This window comes from Mycteria americana, chromosome 4 (genome assembly GCF_035582795.1).
Source record: "Mycteria americana isolate JAX WOST 10 ecotype Jacksonville Zoo and Gardens chromosome 4, USCA_MyAme_1.0, whole genome shotgun sequence".
Lineage (NCBI taxonomy): Eukaryota > Metazoa > Chordata > Aves > Ciconiiformes > Ciconiidae > Mycteria > Mycteria americana.
The window spans coordinates 37999876-38025152 of NC_134368.1; the positions used below are offsets into that span (position 1 = coordinate 37999876).

A 25277-nucleotide genomic window follows, 5' to 3' on the forward strand; every position below is an offset into this window, starting at 1 on the left:
GCACCTTTCCAAAGGCATCACATCTGACAGGAGGGGAATGCGAGTAAGTTTTGTTGCAATAAAATGTATATGCATGTTAGATTGTTTGCAGATGGCTTGCGTATTTCTCTCCCAAACGCTGTTGTGAGCTATATCTGCAACAATTTATTTCTAAAGAGCAGTCTTCATCATGAGATGAGGTTTGTACCGATAGTGTAGTGACAGGCTATGTGCAGGGAAAGCAAGTTTCTGTCTGGTACACAAGGGTGTGCTCCGGAGTCAAGCTTTTCTCACTGTAGCAGTTGACAGGGTGAGGCATCTAATTAATTCATGTCCTCCAACTGTAAGAAGCAGCAGTTTAGACTGTTCTTGCCCATAATAAGAGCTACCTTATCTAGCTTTAAAGAAGGGCAAAATGATTTGTGATAAACTATTACTTGGGGAAGCTGAGTGACATTTTTATCCTGAGGAATCATTTCAGAGAATTCTAAATAAGGTGTCAAAGAAGTTTAGCCTTTTAAAATGCACTCACCTGCCAACAAATCTCCCAATTTTGACAGAGTATCCTGTCTTCCCCAAGGCTGTTGCAGAATTTGTATCAAATGTTGGCCACAACAAATATAGTAGGAAAAAAAAGTAGAAATATACTTTTTAGCTATATACTTTTTCCTACTGGGAGAATGACATAAAGCAGATAGAATTACTAAAAGGTTGAGATTTCATCCCCACCTCTCTTTCAGACACTTTTCTGATCTTTACTACATGAATAATAATTGGTAAGAATCAGGGAAAAAAAAATATTTTGGAGTCTTGAAACATCCTGAGGAGACATGTACATTTTACAGTATATTGCATTTATATTTCAGGAATCTGAAAAAATGGGGAAAAATATGACATCTGGCAAACTTAGAAAAAACAGCATCAGAGATGATTGAATTAAAGGGTAAAATGAAAAAAAAAAATCCACACCCCAAAACCCTTCTGTCTTACATTCCTACCTATAGGTAAGTGGCCAGCACTAAAAGAGCACTCATACTAGTGCTGTAGATAACATTTCCGGATGTCATGATCTAGAGTAGTGGTTAAGCAGCAGTACAGGTTGCGCAGAGAGGTTGTATAGTCTCCATCCTTGGATATTTTTCGGAGCCTAACTGGATGAGGCCTGGCACAACCTGATCTGGCTGTGAAGCTGGCTCTGCTTTGATGGCCTCCAGAGGATCCTTTCCAGCCTACCTTTTTTCTTCGATTCTGTGTATACATGATCTGTGCCAGACGGCTCCATGGCTAGTCCTATGATGAAATTAGTGCGTTGAATTTCGCTGACTTTATCTGACCAGCCCGCAGGTCAGCGTCTCACACGACGGCAGTCTGCAAGTATTATTTTCTTAAGATCCCAGTTCACAAACGTATTTAAACACATTCTTAACTTTCAACTCATGCAGCTGCTAAGCTGGCATCCTACATGACAGTGATTTTCATATGTCTACGTCTAAAACGTTGAGTAATTGTAGCTGTAGACGGATGGCTTTGCCTGAGTCAGCAGTGCATTGGCAAGTTCATAAAAATGAATGAAAACAAAGTTGTAGGCAGTACTTCCAAAACATCCTTCCTCCACTGATGTCACCCTGGCCAAAAAAACAGGAAATCTGCAACTCACCGTGTTCATGTTCTTAAGAGGGCACCATCTTAAAATCCGTAATGCCAGTAAAACCAGCTGCTGCTTTTTTGTGTATTGTGACAGCTCAGATTAACGAAGCTAAGCCTCGGATAATTTTATGCTACTTGTCTCATTTTTGCGCAAATAGATTTAGAAAGTAAAAATGACCTAGTTACCTTCACTTCTGTCAGCAGTAAACCATTGAAACTTTATTGTATGGTGTTCATTGCTATCACTTCTGAGTAACTGAAGCCTCATCAGTTGAATTCTTTCATATAATATTAACAGATAACACTTACTGTACAGGCAAAAAGCACTACCTCTATACCAGTGCAAAAGGACCTGGATTAATGTAAGTGGTACAATATTCTTTAGAAAGATGTTGGCTGTTTTGAGGGGTTGTGTTTCTGCTTATAGTAAGTTTGAATGGCTGTATCGTTCTGCTATCACATGAAGAAATAAAGCTGAGCAATAGAGATTTCCCCTACGGAGCAGAAAAATAAAACAAAAAGATTCATTAAAAATTAACATGTTATTTAAAACTAAATGTTAATTGCAATTAAATGTTAATTTAAAAATAACATTTTGGCATCACATTTTTTCCGACAAGAAACTATGTATGCACAGTTGGTAAAGAAATAGTCAAGAAAGTCTTTTTAGAATAATTCATAACATTTGTTACAGGTGGTTTCTGTGCTAAAAACTTGCTGTTTGTCACTATGGGGGAAGCAGTATCTAAGGTAGCAGAGATCAGCTAACGTTTCCTGAATTTAAATGTTGTCTGCTGCTTTCGAACACTAAAAGAAAGATTTAAATTTTCAGTAGTCTTAAGAATGCAGCAGTAATGCTAGACAAGATTTCCCTAGGAAAAAGAAGCCTTAGCTTGCTCCATGTTTGAAGCTCAGGGGGGAGGAAAGCAAGAATAGCAGGCTGAGTTCTCTGGTTTGATCATGCCTCAAAATGGCTAGGAGCAAGCACTGGAGAATTTTGATGTATTGGACTCAAGTTGCAGGTTGATAGCCTATGCAACCCAACTATGTCTCTTCTTTCGGTGACTGTTTGTGAGAATAATTTGGAGATAAGAAGGGGCATAGTAGAGCAAAACCCTGCTATTTGTAGAGATGGACAGGCAGAATGACCATGCATTTCCACCAACCCTCTCCACTAAGTGGAGAATTGTCAACTTGAGGTTGACATTCGCAGTGGTATCAGGGATGTGTTGTTAGGGTGTATTGCATAAAACCCACCTCAATGGTTGCCTTCCAAGAGTAAATAATACACAGAAGTCATATATTGAATTTATTTAGATTTATTTATATGTCTCTAAACTACCCCCACTTTTCTTTATTATTTCCCAGTATAGTTTTTAAGAGTCCCAGAGTATTCCCCTTCTTCTTGTGAAAGATTATTTCATTGTATTATAGATTTTACTACAATAAAATATTTCCAGATATTTAATCCAAATCTTATTTTCCCCATTTGCAGTTTTGCCTCTCGTCTTTCATAATCCTGATTTTACATCCTCAAATCATAGCTGGTTCCTGTCTTGTTTCACCTAATAATACACAAGTTGCTTAGATTTTTTTCAGCTTTCCATTGATAGCCCAGGAAGAGTTTCAGCCCGTGGAAATGAAAATGCAGCATTATTGATGAGGACAAGTGCATAAGGGGCTGTAATTTTGAAAGACCTACTTAGCATTTAGTGGAAATGCTGGAAGGATGATAACAGGGTTCTTCTTTTAAGCAAATGGAACAGAACGGATTTTTGACAATATATATTTCTTGGCAGGTATGCTTCTCTGGTTTCCTTGGGATGAAGAGGATGAAGAATTCTCTAAGATACCAAGAAAAGAAATGCAAGGAAAAGAAAGAACGAGTACAAGCCAGATGGGCTTTTTAAAAAGGCAGCTGAAGAAAGCTATAGGCCATAGAAGGGTCTTATAGAAAGGCCATAGTTGATCTTCGTATAGGCGATATTACAGAAAGAGGCTATCCTTGCCAGAGCTACGTGTTTGTCTGGGTAAGCTGTTCTTGAAAACTTCTCTAACATCAGGTCATCCAGAAAAGATACTTCCTTGTAATGGCAGATGTCATCGCTTTTGATTTTCCTTGAATATTAGGCTTGATTTATCTGGTGGAACACAAATCACATGGAAACAACCATTATTATTTTTCTCTTTCATTTACACAGGTGTAGGACACCTAAAAATAAGACATGGGCTAATATCAGATCATTTCAATACGGTGATAAACTAAACCAGTACATTTCCTGAAAACACTGGCATGTGTTTTTTTCCAGCTAGCCTCATCCTCAGCTGTGTCAAAGAGCTCTCTAGCACCAAGTAACAAACATCCCGCACTGATCAGGAGATGTATGTTCTTCCTCATCCAAATGCAAACATCTGTTCAAAAACTGGAGAAATTCCAAGTTTTCTGCCAATATGCTCTAAAAGAAAATTTCTTCCTGAGCCCAAATTAGCGATCACTTGACTTGTGTTAACATGGGGAAGAAGGCAGCTACAATACCCAGCTCATCTTTTTTCTTCAAACTGATGGGTTCTGTTTATCTAAAGTAAAGTGAGCAAACTAAGTTTAGTTTGTGCTTTGTTTTGTAATAACCATTTATCTATTTTTACAGTTCTTCCCATTCAGCTTCCATACTCTAATCCCATGTCTGTCCCCAAAAGTGTTTTGAGAAGTTGGTAGGCCCAAGGCAGGAGATGTTAAGGAATTCACTTTTATATGACATCATTGCTTCCATCAGAGCATACTGACATATTGTTGCTTTGTTTTGAGCAGAACCACACTGCTCCTTTTTGAGAGTATCCGCTCTGTTCAGAATGCCCTCTGGAAGTCAGCAGAAGCTGGACAACACCAACTTCTCACAGGTGCTGTGGAGTGTGCTGGCTGGTATAGGAACTGCAGCTCCTTAGAGGAGGGGGATACTGCTAACCAGCTGAGGGGCAACATCTGGCTGCTGTGGTGGGTAGAGCCACATGGATCACTCCCTGTCATTACAACACGGATCTCTCCACTTGTGGCTGAAGTAACACGTCCCCGTTTTCCTCTCCAGGAAACAGCTTTCAGACAGTGACTCTTCTTCCTCACGTACTGTTTTAAAGCATAAACGATCGGTGGATTTGCTTTCTGGCTCCAGAGCCAATCACCATGGCAAAGAACTCGGGAAGTGTGCAGATGATGTTTAGGGAAGCCAGGTGAGGAATAGTAACAAGTTAATCTTATGTAAATATGTGGCAACCGTTTTTATTGTCTTACTTGAGCCCTGAAGCTTGATCTTCTTCCATTCACGTAAGTGGAAGAATCCAGGTGACTTTAATGGAAAAGAACTGAGCCCCTTTTGCCCACAGTAAACAAAGGATTTTTTATGTGCTCTTACCTGAGCTACATGCTAACATGCATCCTGCGTGTCTGTGATTCTGCTGCTCAGCACAGGTCACGTGAAAAACACATTCTTACTTCTTCCTCTTGTCAGGAACAAACATACACAATCACACCTTTGTAATCAAGATTGTGAAATGAGGGCAGGTGGTGCACCTGCAGGAAGTTTCAGTAGATGGTTTAAGACATTCATAATACTCTCCCGTATGTGGATGTTAATTTTTCTTTCCATCTCAGGAAATAAAGGTGGGAGTCATCCAGCCAAATATGTCGAATGAGGGAGAACCTTAGTATAAATAGGTCTCGCCCTAAAAATGTCTCCATTGACTGTAAGGGGAGCCCAGGTCTGTTGTCACAGATGTCAGTGAAATGAATTCCACTCTGTATGTGGAAATGGAGTAATTACATGCCTATAGTTACCATGTATGAATTTCAGAGTTTCCCTCGAAACTTGCAGAGAGTTTTGGCATACGTCATTAAAACTCCACACCAAACAGGAGGAAGCCTCATTTCATTTCCCTCCTAGTGTGGTGGTTTTTTTTTTTTCTTTGGAATCTGCTTATCCAAACCTACTACAAATGATTAATCTCTAGTGCAAGGGATAAGTCACTGCAAATAGCACCAGAGAGTAATTTCCTATCTTCAGAATAACTCTGTAGCACCAAGTCATCTGCATTATGTGTTTCTTAGGGGTGCTGCTGCTATGTGAATTTTTCAGTGCCACCACTTACTTCAAGTTACCAAAAATGAGTATTATTCTATACTACTAACATATGAGTGAAGTACACTTTTTTTTCCAAGAACTGACAGAGTTTACATTTGCTTTATTATTCAGTTGTAATTGTGAGAAAAAATATTGGTTAAACAAGATTAATAGAGCCCTAGCCTCTCAACCATCCTCTTCCCCAAAATAATAAACAGAAATGTGGTATTTCCTCCAAACTGAGGAAGGATTTAGGCTGGAAGGCTATTGTCAAAATACGGGCAGCATCTGACCGAATATAGTTTGTCTCTTAGACTGCAGTTAAAACGTAAAACACCAGAGGATTTAGAAAATCAGGCAAACATTGGTTAGACCGTCTTTCTTACTAGTGACAACGTATCTTTTGCCTGATATGATTCATCTCTGACAGTGGCATTTAAAACACGCAGTTTCGCGTTCTACTTGGGCCTAACAATTAATGTTACTTGGCCACCAGTGACAATTCAAACTGTAAAGGGCTGTAGGCTCAGACATCGGAGCTGAACAATGCATTTCTAGTTGCAGGAATGCTACTGGAGGAAGAAAATACCTAACTGGTAACCACTGGAACCCAATCTTCCATTGCCTTAGCAACAGGCAGTTGTGCCCAGAAATTATCATGTGCCATTTTCAAATTAGCCTATAACGTAGGCTGAAACTATTGAAATATTTGAAATTATTACCAGGTATCAACATAAACCCCGTTTTTCTGAACGCTCGTACATGAGTGTGTCTTCAGTGCGGATGGAAACCTGTGCTGTACAAAAGCACAGGTACAAAAGGCCAGCCGTATGTCTGAATAGTTGCGTGCAAGTGCTGGTAACACTCTGCTCAGGCCAGCTCTACTTTGGCAAGTATCCTAGCTCAGCCACGTGCAGTAACTGTCTTCCTGTAATCACAGGGGTTCAGTGAAATTGCACAGGTTTAAATGCATGCAAGGAAGAGAAGTGGCATTAATCACAGCCTAAAAATTGATACTTCCTGACAGCAGATTCAAAATGGGTGGCAGTGCAGGGGTAACGAGCATAAATTACAATATTTTCTTAAAAACACATAACCTAGCTAATGGCAATACCTTTGCTGTGGCAGTGGCAACTAACAGAACCATCTGGAAGGCACACAAATACAAGTTAATTGTCAAATGGACAAAGAGTGTGGCATATTATACACCATGCAAAACATTGCAAAAATGCACATTTTAGCTGAAAGAAAAGCTTAAAAAATATTCTACAAAGCAGATATTGCTGTTATTTTCTCTGCAGTTTGCAACTTACAAAGCTGGAGGGTAGATCTGCCTAGTGAGAGAGCATCAAAACTCTTTCAGTGTGTGCTTTTTCCCCTCAGTCTCTGGACCACTAGACCATGTCATGTCAGCTTATTGTCATCTGTAGTCAAGATGAATTTGATTTTTGACACCTTCTCTCCTGTTAACAAATTTCAAGACCAACATTTACCATAAACAAGAGAGAGAATTTTGTCCACACACAGAGAAAACCAGCCCAAATTGTTAAGACACTATAGTGCAACCTTCAGGGCCAAAAAAGAAAACCAAACCCACATCAGTCACTGCACAAGCTTCAGCTTGTCTACACAAGCTTGTCTGCGGTCTTCAGCCTGTACTGCAGGTGCTACCTGCACTACAGAGGGGTGACAGCTCAGGAAACGTTAGCTTCATAGAGCAGATATATCCTTTTCAGCAGGTGAAACTAGGGCACTGGGATTTCATTACAGTTTCTCAACCAAAAACAAGAGAACTTCATAGAACTGTGCCCTAGTTTAGTTGTTTCTTTTGGGATGGGTTCTTTGATAGCATTTTGATTTGAAATCTCTATTTTCCCCACGTACATATAGCTGATCACATGAAGAATTATGGGAGAAAAGAGAGAAAGGCACTCAAGGAACTCAAGTGGCTAAGACAGCAACCGAAATGACAGCTCAAGGCAGGTGGTTTGTCAGCCCTTTGTGCACCCTTTCAAAGCTCTTGTGTGAAGCAGAGCTGTTGTAGCTAGTTCTGCACAGAGCTACTCCCCGCTCTGCACGCTGGTCTCCTCTGCCTAGCACAGAGGTCTGACACAGCTGAAAAGATGTCACCGTGAGGATATTGCTGGAAGAAAATGGCAGATGTTGGAAACTAGAGGGGTTTGTAAACGGTACTGTGCCGATGTATAGACCTCATGCCTGTAGCTCGACCAAAAAGAAAGACACTGCTAGTTCAGCAGACCTGGGTGAAGCTCTGCAGGAGCTTCGTAAGTACTAAGAGAGCCTGAACCAGAAGGAAGTGTTGGCTCTGCGCCACTTGGGTGCTGTTTGGGTAATGGGAGCATGAATCACATTTTTTGGGCCTGAAGTGCCTGAACTTGATGTTATTTTGGGAATCTTTGCCAGCGCTCTTCTGTTGTGTTTCATACCCAGACATGACTAGGGCAGCAAAAGGCTTAATTCCATGGAGTCAAGCATGGTGATGTGTTGGTTGACATACTAGAGGCAAGAACGGCACTGCCTATGAAATTAATTTGGTTTATCGGCGTGGCTAGTACTTACGTGCATGATTGCTGCAGGCAGCAGCATCATGCATAGCATCAGGGAGCGTAAGCATGAGACTGCCTAGAGTGGGCAGGTTACACTGGTGGCACTCACTGGCCAGAGGTGCCGGCCTGCTCCGAGGAGGTCCAAGTGCGGAGGGGAAACCAGGGGTACGTCCTGCACTCAGCCCTGCGCAGCCGAGCGCGTAAGCGGCTGCTGCGCTGGAGAAGTATGATGTTTGTACTCTGTGCTGTATCAGCTTCCGTGCTGTCACTCAGATACGTATCGGACTCCCCTGCGTTTGATGTTTAACTTCTGCGTGGTGCAAACGAACGCGACAAGATACTTCCGTCTGGCCTCTTGCTTCTTCCAGGAGCGGGGAAGGAAGGAAGGAAAGCCTTTTCGGGCAGGGACAGGAGCTCCGTCGGGCGAGTGCCTCCCCGACCGAGCCTGTACGTCAGGAGGCACCCTGCAGCCCGCTGGCTATGAGGAGGAGGGGGCGCGGGACCACGTGTCCTGCCCGCCAGAGCCGCTGCCGGGGAAGCAGTGTGTCCCCACGCGTGTTTTGCTCTTCTTGCTCCCCCTGCAAACAGCTCTGCTGCGCCGGGGAAGTTACCACTTCCCTCAGTAAGTTCCCCTCCGGTGCTCTGCCGCTGGGGAGTCCAGCCCGGCAAACCGCGGGCCGGGCACCGCGCCGTGGGGCGGGAGCACCCGTGACTGGAGCCGGGACACGCAAAAGGGGATGGCCTGAGAGTGAGCCCCGTTCTGTTGGTGCGCCTGCGCACTACCTGCGTGTCTGTGGCCGTGACGAGAGCCCGCCCCGCGCTCACCCGCTCGGCCCGGGGGCGTCTCGGCGGGGACTGCGTGAGGCTCGGGGCAGGCGGGGGCGCGGACAGCGCCCGGCACTCTCTGCCGGCGGTCCGGGGACTTTCCCCTAGGCGGGCGCGGGGCCCATGAGGAACCAGCGTCCTCCGTGCGTGGCCTAGCGAGCAGGTCTTCAGAGCATCCCGCCCGCTAAGAGGCGCTGCCACCGCCTTATATGACGCGGCCGCCGGGAGGCCCTCAAGCGCAGAGCGAGGAGCGCTCGCCGCCCCGTTTCTCCCGTGGCTGGTCTCCGCAGACGGCGCACAGACGGGGGGGACCGCCCGGCCGCCCCCGGAGGAGCGCCACGCTCTCGCCTGGCCGCGATACCGGCCCCGCTGAAGGTCCTCTGCCGCGGCGCCGCCCCGCGAATATATTAAGCAAATTAGGCGCCGCGGCTCCGCCCCCGAGGCGGGCTGGTCGAGGAGCTGCTGGGCGCGCAGCCACGCCCCCCGCGCCGCCGCCGGCAGCGCCTGCGCGGGGCGGCCCGGGCGCAGCAGGGCGGGAGGCGGGAGCGCCGCCGGCGGGCTGTCTAGCGCGGCCTTGTGGCCAGTGCCCCGCGCCACTTCACTGCCCCGCGGGCCGTTACCGGTAGCCACCGGAATCGGCGTGTGCCGGGTAACCGGCTAGCAGCAACCGCCTGGGCAGCGGAGCCAGCCGCACGTACTTCAGCTGTTCTAGCAGCCCTCAGAGGAAACAGGAGTCATTTTTAATGACTGGAATTCCCTGTAGTCCCACAGAAAATCCAGGGCCACTTTTTCTGTCGGTTTCGTTTGTCCCCGAGACAGCTTTGCACACCTACAGCGTTAGTGCATTTGTTCTAGCCGGCCCTCATCAGCAAGGCCTGACAATTAACGACCAGCATCCCAGTCGCTCGAGACCAGGACAGTACCAGTACCAGGACAAGACCAGGAAGGGAGGCCCAGAGGTTTTAGAACTGACAGGACTGCACAAACGCTTCTTACCACAGCCAGTTCTGTGAAATTCTTCCTTCCTTTAGGGTTAATGAAACGTTAACAAATTCTCATTCAAATACTTAATGCTTATTTACTCCTGTGCTGGAATCTGCTTGTTGAGCTGCTTTCCATGCAGAATGCGAAATAAAAATAACACACTTCAACTTTCAGTTTCTATTAAGAGTAGCTACAGACTCGTCCTTTAATGAATCACAACCAAACATCAAAGAGGAGTAACATTCAAAAATTCTAAAAAAAGTAAGCTTAAGTCAGAACTTTAAAAAAAGGCATCTAGCACCTCAGCCGTTTAACACAGTTACCCCGCCACCCCCTGAGGTCGGTAAATACTGTGAGCTTTGCTTTACAGACGGGAAGCACAGGTTTTCACATTTGCTGCAATTCTCAGCCAGAGATCTGGAGATGCCCAAACTAACAGCTAGAAAAGCTGCACTTCAGAGGGCACAGGACGCAATTCCTGCCCCGCAAAAACAGTCATTCTGTGTCTCCACCTGAGCAGGGTGAGGATTTGGAAACAGATCTCACGCTTCCTGGCATGAATACCACAACTCCCAAATACAGCACGAAACTCGCTCTGCGCTGGAAGCACGCACCAATTCTTACACCACATAAGACGCAATTTAACACATTGCGTTCCGAACATTGGGTGGTGCTCCAGAAACACCGAGGGGGAACTCCTGAGAAACCTAACTAGAGCGAAGGGCGACCGAGGGCACAGAAGCACAGGGGTCAGATGGAGGAAAGTCTCAACCGGCCATCGGGAAGCGCGAGCGCCTTGCAGGCTTCAGGTGCTACGGACTGGACAGCCACTGCTGTTCAAAATCACACAGGGTACAGTGTATCAACGCCATTGTGGTTTAGTCCCAAAATCACCAAAGAACTTGAAGTCTTTAAGTGGACATATGCACTACCGAGATCCCAGGAATTCCTATTCACTCCTGTAGTACTTGATCAATGGATCTGTCAGTCAAATCTAAGGTCTCCATTAAATGATGCTAACTACTGTCATCGGACAAGATTAATTCAAAATAGCACTGAAGACATTATGTTTTTACAATTACATGTCATTATCCAATATATCAAAACATGCAGTTTGTGCAGGTATTTCAGTAACATTGAGAATAAAAGGTAATCTCCCACTTTCTTTGCTTCAAACCATTCTGTACATTGTGTAAAAATGTAGCAAAGGGCGGGCTCAGTTGGTGTGAACGCTTTACAACACACTCGCTGTCTCTAGGAGACAGCAGCATCTTCACTTTGCTTATCTTGGTAAGTGTTACAAAAGTAGAAATAGATATTCTATAGGTCCACTCTATCAGTTTTACAGTATTTCAGCTACACATCCAAAGAAAACAACTCATCCTTGCAGGACTACACCTTGAAGCCACTCAAAGTAAAGCTTTTCTTAAGGTGTTGCAAAGTTATTGAAATGGCTGGAATATTTAATAGCCAAAACCAAAGTACTATAAAAGCATATCCCAGAGGTTTTATTGTTTTAGTAGCAGTCAAAATATGCTTAGTATAGAAACCCATGTTTATTTGAAAAAACTGTAAATTATATTTCACAATATAAATTAAATCTGCTCACAGAGTTTTGGTGGCTGAAGTAGCTGTGACTTGACTGCTAACTGATAATTTGCCAGTATAATGTTAAATGGGATCTAACCTGCTAAGATAATGTTAAATGGGATCAGGGTGTCATTTATATTGTGAGTGTTACGACATCCCATAAAAATAGTCAACGAACTATTTTCTCTCCTAGTATGACCAACAGTGAACATTATGAGCAACACGCCTGAAACAGATGATTCAATTTTTTGATTGAAATTTTTAAACAACTTTCAATCATTCAAGTATTATGGTCCCTATATACATACTTCTGTGTGGCTAAAAAAGACATGGTAGACAACTGAGCACACTGCCATCAAATCGTAAGAATTACAAAATTGTCAGGTTTTAAACAGCAAATTGTACCTTAATCGTTTAATTAAAAATAGAAGAATTAGGTAGACTATTTTGCAAATAAAACAGCACACTAGTGTGCTATATATTAAGGCATACCTTTAAATGCGCACTTGTCATCTCTAACAAGTTTTATACAATTGCTACCAAGTGAAAGGACTATCATTGTCTTGCAAAACTGAGAAAGAAATACAAAATATCTGGAAGCCTACATTTTTAAAGTACAAAATTAACCTTTAGTCCTTGTCTTGAAATACTATACATGGTACAAACAGCGATTCTCCCCTACAAGATCTCACGAGGATTTCTTAAAGCTGGAGGTAAATTTGAAGGTTTTGATTCTTCATCCAGAAGTACCAAATCTTCAATTTCACTACCTTTGTATTTTCTTTTACATATCTTCACAATAACTTTCTTCTTGAGGAATAATTTCAAAGCTTCTCTTGAAGCAACCGCTTTGGCATTTTCCATACTTTTACCACAGCCAGTACCCAAGTAGACAGACTTGCACCTCAGTTCACAAACTATATTTTCTAGAGAGCTCTTATTTTGAGGCAAGTCTGCAAGTTCCTTCAGGGGAACAAAAGCAACATCCAACGTAGCTTTTACAGACTGAATAGATGAGTTTAGAAGTTCTGCGTGATTTACGTTAGGACTGAAACCTCCAACAGCAACCAGTTTCCAGGCCACAGCTTTGTATAGTCTGTTGAAAAAAGGTTGTCTTTCCTTTGCATCTTCGCTGGTTAAGGGTTTGCACAAAGCCTTAGCAGGGCTTTCACCTGCCTGCGAGCCACTCTTGGAGGCAAGCTGTGGTGAACCTCCCTGCGTGCCACCCTTGGAGGCCAGCAGGGAAGCACCTGCCTGAGCTCCCCCCCGGGAGGCCAGTGACGAGGGACCTTGCTGAGCACCACTCCGAGTGGCCAGCAGCGAAGCAGCCACCTGAGCACTGCTCTTGGAAGCCAGCAGTGAGGATCCTTGCTGAGCACCGCTCCGAGCGGCCAGCAGTGAGGCAGCCACCTCGGCACTACTCTTGGAGGCCAGGAGCGAGGAGCCTGCCTTAGCAGTGCCCTTGGAGGCCAGCAGCAGCGAGGTGCCTGCCTGAGCACCACTTTTGGGGGCCAGCAGCAGCGAGGTGCCCACCTGAGTGCTGCTCTTGGGGGCGAGCAGCAGCGAGGTGCCTGCCTGAGTGCCGCTCTTGGACACTGATGCTGGGGCACTTGCTTGGTTTTTGGAAGACAGCAATGTAGCACTTGTTTGCAGGGTGCTCTTGGTGGTCGGCGGCACGGCTGCTACCTGCGCAGTGCTCTTGGTGGTTGGTGGCACGGCTGCTACCTGCGCAGTGCTCTTGGTGGCCGGCGGCACAGCTGCTGCCTGCGCAGTGCTCTTGGTGGCCGGTGGCACAGCTGCTGCCTGCGCAGTGCTCTTGGTGGCCGGCGGCACAGCTGCTGCCTGCGCAGTGCTCTTGGTGGCCGGCGGCACAGCTGCTGCCTGCGCAGTGCTCTTGGTGGCCGGCGGCACAGCTGCTGCTACAATCTCTGCCTGCGGGCTGCTCTTGGCAGCTGGTGGCACCGGCACTGCCTGTGGGGCACTCTTGGCAGCTGGTGGCACCACCGCAGCCACCACCGCTGCCTGCGGGGCACTCTTGGCAGCCGCTGCCACCGCTGCTGCCACCGCCTCTGCCTGCGGGGCACTCTTGGCAGCCGGTGGCACTGCACTTACTGTAGTTTTCTTTTCAGGTGACGGCACATTTTCACACTTGCTTTCCTTAGGTGGATTTGAGCAAGGCTTCTCTCCTGACTCTTTTTCAGATGAAGATGGATTTTGCTCAGTAGTATTTTCAGCATTAGCAGGTTTTCCTTCTGTTTCTATGTCTGATGCTGTGACCATTTCTTGATTTGAACTGCAAGTTGACTGGGAGCTTTCTGGATCTTTGCTAGTATCTTTTTCCTGCTTTTTTGCCAATGTGCTCTCTGTTTCCTTTGGGGCTTCTGCCTTGGTAGTTTTCACATCCTTTCCAGTATCCTTAGAATCTTTGCTTTTCTCAACAGCTCGCTTCTTGGAGGGCTCCTCTACCCCTTCTGCAAAACAAGTAAAGCATGTCATCCTTTTTAATTTCTGCACTATGAAATATCCATCTAGAGACAATTTATCTATTTTCTAAAGATTTCTACCAATAATCTCCGTGAATTTAAAAGGTATATATTAGGAATACAACTTGAACCGCAATTTCAAGTATTAACCTACTGTTTCAAAATATTTCAGTATTTTTTTGACAAAAAACTAAAAACACTCAGGTGAAAGATTTCAGGTTTTGGTTTGGGACCCGTAGGCAAGTATGTATTTGTATTCTTGAAGTCCAAACCAAAAATGACCAAAGTACATTAAACAGACTGTCTGACCTAAAAAAGAAAAAAACAACTGTATTTTGTCTACTAATATCATAAAAACATGTTTAAAAGACAACTTTAAGAATTTCCTTAAGAAACTTAAGTTTCTCACAGAGCCGCAACGTCTGACTAGCGCTAAAGGCAAAGTAAGCAGAATACATTTAAGCTGGAGTACAATAGTCTACATCGCATTAAAAAACATAATCAGCTTAAAGTGCACCAGCGCTGGAAATTTGAAACAAGAGCTCTAAATTACCAACGGAATACTTATGTAGCATTACATCCATTTTACAGGTATTATATGAGGAAAAAATAGCAGAGAGAGGGGAAACGATTAACAAGGAGTTTTAAAGGTAAATTATTTCGACTACTCTCTAAGCCCGAGGTAAACCGAGAACATTCAAAAACAAGCATTTTCTAGACTCCTATGTATTGTCACAGCTATGATCTGCTAACCATTGCTACTTGATATGCCTCTTTTCTTCACCTTGGCAACCAGTTCATCTCTCGTGGTGCGGACGGGCGCGCCGGTCACTTGGATGCCTTCGGCCATTTCCAGCGCCTTCTCCATGACCTGCGGCGGGTACCTGCAGGGGCGACAAGGGGAGAGGAGGGCAGGGGCGCCGTCAGGCGGCCGCGCCGCGCCCCCGCGGGGCCCGCCGCCCCGGCCCGCACTCACCGGCAGCCCAGGAAGACGTGGTTGGCCCACACCATGGAGAGGGACACCAGGCGCTGGAGCTGGGCGCTGCCCGCCGCCGGCGGCTCCCCCACGTTGCGCAGCAGGAACTCCCGGCGGTGCCGCCAGTGGTGCTCGGGCTCGCAGGCCCCGCGCAGCGCCTCCGCCCAAGCCACCTCTTCCGCCGTGCGCCCTAGGGGCTCGGCCGCCGCCTTCCCCGCCGCCATGGCCGCCGCCGCCGCCGCTCCCCGCCGCGCCCGCCCCGGCTCCGCGCGCGGGGCCCTCCTCCGCCCCGCACAACGGAAACAACCGCCCCGCTCCACTCCTTCCGGCCGCGCGGGATGACCTCACAACCGGCGCGCGCGGCAGCCCGCCGCCGCCGCCGCCCCAGGCTGCTTTGCGGCGCGGCAGGGGGCGGCGCGAGGGGGCGCTCGTGCCGCCGGAGGCCCGGGAGGGGCTGCGCCCCCGCTCCCGCCCTCAGGGCCCGCGGGCGGCCGCGGGGCGGGGCTGGGCCGGGCCCGCCGGCTCCGCGCCTCAGGGCGAGGCGGGAGGGGCCCCCCCGGCCACGGCGCCCCCCCGGCCGCGGGGTCGCGGCGAGCGCTTCGTCCCTCGGAGGCGTCGCTGCCCGTACCCCTTTTGCAGTCAGTCAGGAGCTGGTGGAAGGGCAGGGCTTGGGTAAAGCTGATACGGGGGATTCAGACGGGAACGCGGGACACCTAAACAAGAATTACTGTCCCCATGAGTAAAGCACATCCTGGAGAAATATGTAAGCTAATGACCATGTTTTGGGAACCATCTGAAACAACTAGCAGGAGTGCGATAAGAAGCACCCTCACGTGAACTGTCCTCATTATGACGCTAAAAGTCACAGCCCTCGAGCTGGAGACCCCGGCCCAAGCAGAGACCCCTCACCTCTCAGCGTGCGCAGGACATCAAAGTAGCGCTGTAGCTTTACCTTGAAATAAGGTGAATGTGGACCAATGGAAAACTGCTTTGTGTAATTACTTATGCATATGCATAACTGGACTGTATAAATACTGTACCTGCCTGACCGAACTGTGTGCTAGCTTTGTGGAGCTACCGCCTAGCACCCAGCTCTGCGCAGACATGAAATGAAACACCTCTGCCCTGTGTCTTTATTGGCGTCTCGCACACCGGGTAAACGACCTCACACTTGCGGGATAACGGGTAAACGACCTCACACTTGCAGGATAACAGGCCCACCTCCTTTCTAGGTGGAAACCCTAGATGTGACAGGTCATGCCCTTCGTACATTTCAGGCTACATTACCAGGTAACCACGTGCAGAACTGATAATACTAATGCCTGGAAACAGATGGGTTACACTGCACTGGTGGTGACCGCAGTGCTGTTTCTGAAACTTCTGACATTGTTTCTAAACAATCTCACTGCTCCCGGACACCCGTACCATAGAGTATACAAACTTTCTGCCCTTTTCTTGCTCTACATGCAAATACAAAACAAGAGTGAGTTTTGCAGGTCCCATCCCACTCATTACTGTTCGCTCGCTCTCTGTCACTGACTTATTCTTGCCAGTGCATGCGATAATATTGCATGGGCTAAGCAAGAAGGTGAAGGGAAAGCTGTTCCACTCTAACAATGGATACAGAGCAAAAGCGTGTTGGACTATTTTTTTCTGGCTTAGTTTCCTTAATCACTTAGCTTTGCACCATAGAGGTACTACAAGTTAAATCACTACACAACAATTTCCATTAAATAAGACATTAAAGTCACCTAAGGAGAAACACTCCTTCCTTAAATGCAATCTATCTCGTAGTTCACTTCATGATGACATGTAGGTGTTAAAAATGGAAAACTTAAGCAAATACAGACTTCTAATTCAGGGGGTGGGGGGGAATCAATACAGCTCTCCTGGGACAGCCCTTTGGAATTCAAAACTCTCTCTGATGCACTAATTCATCAAGCACCATCTTGGCAGACCAAAGCGTGCGATATTTTCACAGCATGTTTATTGCTTTTTCAAACAGAACTCTCCAACTGGTTTTGAATAAAATTCTGGGGTAAACTTTGGCAACATAGAGACAGCCTACAGAGTTGCACGAGCAATTATCTGAACCTTTTGTAGCCAGCAGCCCCCGTACTTAGAACTCCTCATTTATTAATGTCTCCTCCAAAATGCTGCAACAACCCATTTCCTTGCCACCACCTTCCTATCACACACCAAGGAGGTAAAACCATGAACTGATCGCATGAACTCCAACCTCGGCAAGGCTGGAGTGGATCTGTAAGCAGAATGATGAAACAACACAAAAAGTAACACTTCTGTTCACACTTTTACACGGCAGAATACAAAGTGGGCAACCCTGCCCATAGCATCTCTTTTCCTCTAGCACCCCAAAAATCTGAGAGAAGGATGGGGAAACAGGCAGTCTGTCATAGGCTCAAGGGCCGAGGATGGCAGGTGAGCAGCTCTCCAGAAGCTTACACTCCTATATGAGCCTGAATGCAACAATTTGTGTGCAGTACCCACACGTGCACTGTCAAAAATATCAGGCTTCAGCTACAGTACAAAAAAAAAAAGGAAGAAAAAAAGCCAAACTCAACCAAATCTGTGGGCGGTATCAAAATGCCTATAATGGAGTACGCTCAAAGTGTTATCCCGCAAGTGTGAGGTCGTTTACCCGGTGTGCGAGACGCCAATATAGACACAGGGCAGAGGTGTTTCATTTCATGTCTGCGCAGAGCTGGGTGCTAGGCGGTAGCTCCACAAAGCTAGCACACAGTTCGGTCAGGCAGGTACAGTATTTATACAGTCCAGTTATGCATATGCATAAGTAATTACACAAAGCAGTTTTCCATTGGTCCACATTCACCTTATTTCAAGGTAAAGCTACAGCGCTACTTTGATGTCCTGTGCACGCTGAGAGGTGAGGGGTCTCTGCTTGGGCCGGGGTCTCCAGCTCGAGGGCTGTGACTTTTAGCGTTATAATGAGGACAGTTCACGTGAGGGTGCTTCTTATCGCACTCCTGCTAGTTGTTTCAGATGGTTCCCAAAACATGGTCATTAGCTTACATATTTCTCCAGGATGTGCTTTACTCATGGGGACAGTAATTCTTGTTTAGGCGTTCCGCGTTCCCGTCTGAATCCCCCGTATCAGCTTTACTTAAGTCCTGGCCTTCCATCAGCTCCTGATTGACTACAGGCCTGTCTCCTAGACCTCTGAGTCTGCCATGCCATGATTCTTGATCTCAGTGTCAACACAGACCCTAGAGGACAATGATGAATGGAATCCCTGGCAAACACAGGTCTGAGTTTGCACTCAAGCCGAGATCATCCATGCTGCCAGCCCATTTGTTCGCACTCTTCAATGAACCAGTTTGCTTTCTAACAAAGCCAGTTTTGGGACTTAGCCCAGGCTTGAGATCTGCCCCTCAGGGGCAGCAGGAATTCAGCCAGGCCTGAGTAGCTGTAGCAGGACTGCCTGTATTTCTGCAAAGGTCGCAGAGCAAACAGCACAGCCTTGAATGCCCTGTCCTCTTCTGCAACCATCTGAGCTGCCAAGTGACGCGACCAAGGACTAGTCCATATTGAGCTGGTCACATACCAGTTAAGAGCTGGGGAGGGTTAGACTCCAGCGGGTGACAGAGGCAATCCCATACACTCAGAGGGATCTCAGAAGCCATATTCTGGTGTTGCTGGGTGAATGACAGCTCCTGATGCCGAATATCAGAGGTAGGCCTCTGCATCTCAGAGTTTTGTGTCTGCTCTTGGTCACCCCACATGTATATGATTATACGGACTCACCTGTGAGTCCTGGACTCCTCCAAAAGCATCATTCTAGGGAGTGTTGGAGACTCAGCACAGCTGCAAAGCTTAATACATTATCTGGTCCTGGAGTGGCTCAAGGACTCATTAGAACAACTTTTTCTTGCCCAGTTCGGGAGGACAAATGAACTGAAAGCCATTTCGCCTCTTTGCCCACTGACCATATGTGTGAACACAAACATAGGTGACAGCTCGAGAAAAGTCAGAGGACAGTCCTGCACACTTCTGGCTGTAGTGAGCAACTTGTATGGTCTGGTACCTTTCTGGCCCCTTATGCTGTTAATTTTGGGTTAATTAATGCTCCTTCCGTGTCAGCATAGCCTTGTTGTTGGTACAAAGATGACAAACCAAAATCGAGCCTTTTGTCTTCCCTACCTGTTTTTTCCATACATATTCTTTTTGCTTTATTATTGTGTGCTTGAATCACACTGGAAACAGGCTAGATCCCGTCCCCGGAGCAGGGGATGTCACGCACGTGCACGCACAGGCAAATGTAGTTGTATTCCCGCAATGCTCTCTGAGCCCTAGAGACAAACACTGTCTCAGGTTGATTAAACAAGTGCATGTAGTAGGAAAGAGAGAAAAACACCACTGTTAATTTTAAAAAAGGAAACAAGTAGCGTTTTCATTCTCACCAGGAAAGGCAATTTTGAAGTTAAACACCTCATTGATGGTGCTAATACTGTGCATTTAATTTTCAACATTGGAAGAAAAGACATGTTTTTGTTCCCGCTAGGGAAGGAACTTCTCAATGCCACACTGATATTAGCGTTGTTAGAGTCATTCGGGGCTTGATAATAGCTTCTTTTGGCAAGATATAACTAAAATTTCAAGGTGAATCATACCAGTGTCTATAATCACAGTATTGCACCTGCACTTCCTGTATAATAAAGAAAGTTTATCTCTGCCTTTGTAAACCAGTGAATTATTGTTTCTTCAAAGTCAAGTCCCGCTGAAACACAGAGGGCAGTAGCCCCATTGAGTTCAATTATGTTCTGTGCAGTTAAGGTTAATACATAGTGACGCTCTTTATTCAGCTTAATATGAGAAGTGTGCCCTTAACATCACAGCAATGCAAAGATAAAGCTCAGAGTTATGGCCACGGAAAGGCAGTAACAGTGGGATCTTACTGGCCTGGCACAATAAATCCTCTGAGCACCATCTGTAGGTTGGTCCCTGCCGAAAGTAGTAAGCACACGCTTGAGAGCCCTGACTTAACTTCATTAGAAATGCAGCTTGAAGAAGGATGGGGAAGAGACGTTTTGCTGTTTCCTAAGGTAACGTACGTGTTCTGCTGGTGCAGATGGTTGAAGGTCTCCTAGCCAGGCAAGGCACAGCACTTCCAGGGAGACGTGTCTGCAGGTGCCAAGGTAGCCAGTCGTTACTGTTCAGTAGACTAATCCTTGGAATAAAAGAAAATACTTGCTAAAAGAGCATTAATGACTGTGTGGCCTTGTCAATGGAAGGGAAGTTAAGAGTAAATCTGTTGTTTTTATTTCACCACAGTTACGTAACTGTTGTTATGCTACTGCAAGCAGCTCTGGATTACAAAATCATCCATTCTTCTGAGATTTCTCAACTGAGGAAAATGTATTGTGTAATTGCAGTGGATAAAACTAAATGTAAAAATGAAGAGCTTAATTGATAATCATTTTCCTTTACACGTACGTGCTCTTATTACTAGCTTAAATACTATTTTGCATTTAGTAATATGTTATACTTGAAATATATAACAATGCCTACAATAGGGTTGTCAGTTGTTTTCCTTTAAATGAGTTTGTTAAGCTTTAACTACAGCTAAAGGTAGCATATCACTTGCTTAATTTTGCTTGCTAAACTATGCTTTAGGTAGCGTACCACTTGCTAAATGTCCATGGTTTGGCGTGAAATTTTTCATACTGAGGATGGAAGTTTTAGGATGACTTTACTGCTACCAAACATGATCACAAGAACAAAGGCAGGGAAAAAAAAGGCTTTGTCTAGGATAAAATATTGTGGCGATTTTATCTTTGAAGTGCTTAAATGCCTTTATGCTCTAGTGCAGACTTGGAATTTGTCATGAAAAACTGAATTGGGAGGGGGGTGTCTAATCTTCTGACTGCACTTAGCATAATTTATAAGCCTTTGAAGAAATGAATTTTCCACATCCCCGACTTAGCATGTGCCCCCACCATCCTTGCTACTACTGCAGTCAAGTCTACCCCAGTCGAGTTGGGCTGCAGGGCTCTAAAGAGTCCTCTGTTTGCCGCTATGGACCGGGGTGGGTCTCTGGCCTGAGAATGGGGCTATGGAGACCATCCCCTGTGCTCCCAAAAAGCTGCTGCTTTCTCCTCTTCACAGGTGCTTGAGGGTGTCTGATAGGAATGGTGAGGGGACAAGGACCGGACTGAGGGGAGGGAAGCAGTAAGTGTGGAGGCAGGGGATATGGTGAGACTGAAACTACTAGGGGGTAGCAAAGCTTAACGTGAGAGTAACAGGGAGAGGGTACGGGGATTAGGTGAGGAAGGAAATTAAATTCTCAAGGAGAAATGAAGGAGAACGAGTTCAAGGCAAGGGGACAAGTACATATAGATGAGGAATCAGAGGGGGCTGTGTGCCAGGAGCCTAGGACTAAGAGAAATGAGAGAGGATAGATGTGGAAGCCAGTGAAGAAACCAAAAGAATGAGAGCACATGGGTAGGCAGACAAATCAAACAGAATCAAGTCTTGACTCTGAGCAAAGGGACAAGCTGTGATGGGAAGGGGAGCATTGACAGAGGAACCACTGGGATTTGAACAGAGACTTAGGGAAAGGAAAGTTAAAACTCGGAGAGCACAGAGACATTAGCATTTCAATGGTTTTTTCTGCAGCAGTAGGTATCTGCTAGGGTAAGTAAGACCAAGAAAATATTCTGCCGTTCTAATTTAGTATAAGATATTTTCTTGTCTTTTCTGTGTGCTATAAAGGAACAGAAGAGGTAGAAATCCATTTGTTTGCAGAAATCTATCTTGCAAGCCACCGTTAAAGAGTTTTTAGGTAGGAAGCCTTAGGCCTTTGGCAGACAGCTCTACCCTAGAGTTGGAAAAAGCAAGAAAACAGCCTTAGGAATCTTAATGCAAATATTGGCATGAGTTCATTGTAATTCAAGAGGATTCAGGGAATCACTAAAAGGGCAAGGAGGTCTTATCTGAAAAAAGAATCTATTACAAGGCTATAACATACTGAATTTTGTGTGTGTGCATATATATGTAGACAACACACATGCATGTCTACATACACACGCATATGTAACACAATATAGATATGTGTGAATATGTTTTAAAAATACTTGTATTATTGAGAGTGTAAGCACCTATAAATCTAGATGCTCCTGCTCCTTCAGTCAAACTATTCATGCCTTGGAGAAAAAGAAAAATTACAACTAATATTTTATTGGCTTGGGTTGTGGATAGGTGCATTACACAAATGGATGCTATTAAATCTTTATACCGTGCTGTACCAGTATGAATTTTGTATGTGCTACATATTTTGCAGACACAAATAACTATTTTAGAAATGATATAAGGAGCTTTCCTGAGACTCCAGGCAACAATGTCAGCTCTAATTTGAATTATTGCTATTGAAAATCATGGTTCTGTTTTTCATTATTGTTATGCCAATATCCCTGACAACCTGCAATTTACCTGGTATGAACAGCACCTCCTGAAAATATAGAGCTGTTTTGTGTGCTGTGGTATTTTTGTATATCCTCCCTGTGCATAGCCGTGATATTTCACATTAATTCCACTGGATGGCACTGAAGGAGACAAGATTGCATGGAAATACCTCCAGAAGTTGAGTATATCTCCAAAAAGTGAGAGCGGCTTACTGTTTCATTCCATTACTGAAATAGACAAATGCGGACTCATTTTCCATCCTGATGTAATAATTTGTCATCAAAACCAGCTCTTAAACACTCCTAGCTGTAGTTCTAGGTTTTGACAGTAGCAAAATTACAGTGGAGGCAGAGTCAAGGCTTCTGAATCTGAATACCCCTTCTCCCCTCAAAAAGGTAAAGGCTAAAAGATGTAGCTTTGGCCCATTCTGGATTCTTATGTGAAGGTTTGCAAAACGTCTGAAAAATGTTTGGTCCCTGTCCTCCATGGCAATGCTGTCGATACTGGCCACTTCTACCATTATGAGCAAGTGCAAGTATGTTAGCTTTTAAGCTCATTTGAAAAAAATACATAGGAATTCATTCAGAATTAAAAGCTCCCACCTGTTGAGGAAATGTATAGTGTTTCAGAGAACCTCCCGACTTGAAACTCCATCTGCAGTCCCCACACAAGGACCCCTGTTTTTTCCTGGTGGGGACTTTGTGATCCTGCCTGGAAAGCACACAATTACTCTCTGTCAATCAGACCTATAACCTGGGAGTCATCTTTGACTCCACTCTCTTTTTTGACCTGTTTATCTTGATGTATACGAATTTTGTTTCCTTTTCTTCTCTAAAGTCGCCTCTTATCTCTGTCCACATCATAGATATGCTTTTTTAGGCTTCTGTTATCTCTCATCCTGCTTATGACAGCTTTTTTCCCTACGCCTGACCTGACCTGTCGAAAAGGTCCCTTGAAACACCATTCTTGCACTTATCTCCCTGGCCTGTTTCTGTGGCTCCTTTTTGTACTTAGCTCTTCAGTATATCTCCATAGATTTCCCTGTCTCCGCAAGACTTCCAGCCCTCAGAGAGTGCAGTTTGACAACTGTTTTGGCAGCTGTGCTGGCCTAAGACAGTCTCTGCTCCCAGCCATTCGCTCCTGTCTCTTTGATATGCCCGCTAGTTTGCTGGCACAGTTGTTTTGTTCAGCTGTGTGGTAAACGAGATTAGGAAACCTGATTTGGCTGAAAAGCAGCATAGGGGAGGGAGGAGAGGCACCTTTTTCAACCAGCTTATTTCTCCAATCTAGTCTATCAGGCAGCACTTCTGCTGGTGCAACTGAGGGGCTGGGGCTGGGGCAGAGACAAGCGGTGAGAGACGCGGGGCTGCAGAGCAGCAATGGCTTATGCTGGTTTATTTAGCGCTGTTGCTAGCTGCTGAGCTGTGACCTGATTTTGACGATAGAGCTAAGCCAAGCTAATAGCTAGCTGCTGCCGAAAGGCTAGTGCTGCACCTCCTTCCTCACCCCTCGTCACGGGTTGGTTCCTGGCACTTCTCTTGTGCCAACGCTGGTGCTTATCTCACCCCGGTGTGCCAGTTGTGGGAGCTAACCCGGCACAGAACTATTCACTTCTTGTCACGGTTTGCCTCGTCGTTCTGCCGAGTGCCCGTGGAGCCCACCCGCTCAGCAGCAGCTGGATGCTCTGTCAGCTCAGCTGCGTTCTCAATTGCGCCACAACGCTCCGCAACTTTGCCTTTTCCTGTCATCTGCTGTCCTCTCTCACTTTCCATGTCTACTCCATCTGCTTTTCTCGTAGCTGTGTTAATGATGTCCTTTTGGTCACCCTCAACATATGGAATACCCTCCCTGAAGCAATCGCTACGTCCTTCAAATCTCTCAAGATTTCTTCTACCATGACACACGTGGTAAACTGCCAACTGATAATGCCCAGTTTAGTTGCTTGCAGGAATTTTGGATTTCATTGCTATGCTTCACGTGTCCATGTATTAGCTTGAAATGGGCATACTCTATCAGTTTAGCTGAGAAGCTAAAAGGGATTAAACTGCCACAGAATCTTTTTTTTTGGAAAACAAAAATCCCCAAAGCTATGCCCTGAAGGAGATGTACTTCCCTAAGGTCATATATAAATACCAGAGGCTGATTTTCTGTTGCTTCACACCTTGGATCATCATTCATGCTTGTGCAAATGGACATAGCATTGCCACTAAGCAGTTTACAGTAACATCTTCCAGAATTGTAAATTAGTGCCCCAGAGACAAGATAGCAGAGAGTCAGCGCTTACATGAGCAGCTGAGCATAGAGACTTGGGGATTTCTTTTCACCTAGTTGTTTTCATTGTTTGGGTTCTTTTTAGACACATGTAGAAGCATATCCTAAACATATTTTATCCTAGTATTTTGGTATGCTAAGCATTTTTTTTCCTATTCAGTTAAATAGAAAATGTATGGAAAACCAGCAGTGAGTGAGAGAAGCTTCACATTGCCGTGGAAGCAATACAATAAAATTATCTGTGTTTGCTGTTTGAAAAAGAACGTGGCAGAGGGCACCTCTACACCACGCAACAGAGCGCAGGACTTAACAGAGCACGTACTCATCCAGTTACTTGCAGAATAGGAAGCAGCAGCTGTAGGCTCGCATACGCGTGCTGCTGCACCCAAAGTACTTAACCCTG

The 25277-nt window shown here is 45.6% G+C and overlaps 1 protein-coding gene across 2 annotated transcripts; it reads right to left on the reverse strand.

Annotated features, from left to right (window-relative positions):
- Positions 1-10289: 10289 nt before the first annotated feature.
- On the reverse strand, positions 10290-15508 carry CDKN2AIP (CDKN2A interacting protein). Of its 2 annotated transcripts, XM_075500250.1 has the most exons (4): positions 15164-15508; positions 14941-15071; positions 13721-14175; positions 10290-13630 (listed from the first exon to the last, which is right to left on the reverse strand). In XM_075500250.1, exons 1-4 carry the CDS (start codon positions 15385-15387, stop codon positions 12383-12385), a joined length of 2058 nt encoding a protein of 685 aa, XP_075356365.1. In that variant the 5' UTR covers positions 15388-15508; the 3' UTR covers positions 10290-12382. The 2 variants fall into 2 exon arrangements, with proteins under 2 accessions (XP_075356365.1, XP_075356364.1); XM_075500249.1 differs by having other exon boundaries at positions 10290-14175.
- Between the last annotated feature and the right edge of the window lie 9769 nt (positions 15509-25277).

Excerpts from the sequence above, each read along its gene's own strand:
- CDKN2AIP (XM_075500249.1), bottom strand. The coding sequence starts at position 15,387 with ATGGCGGCGGGGAAGGCGGCGGCCGAGCCCCTAGGGCGCACGGCGGAA. Across the intron at positions 15,072-15,163 it reads CACGTCTTCCTGGGCTGCCG|GTACCCGCCGCAGGTCATGG; the intron begins GTGAGTGCGGGC and ends TCGCCCCTGCAG. Across the intron at positions 14,176-14,940 it reads AGGCATATCAAGTAGCAATG|AAGGGGTAGAGGAGCCCTCC; the intron begins GTTAGCAGATCA and ends CTTGTTTTGCAG.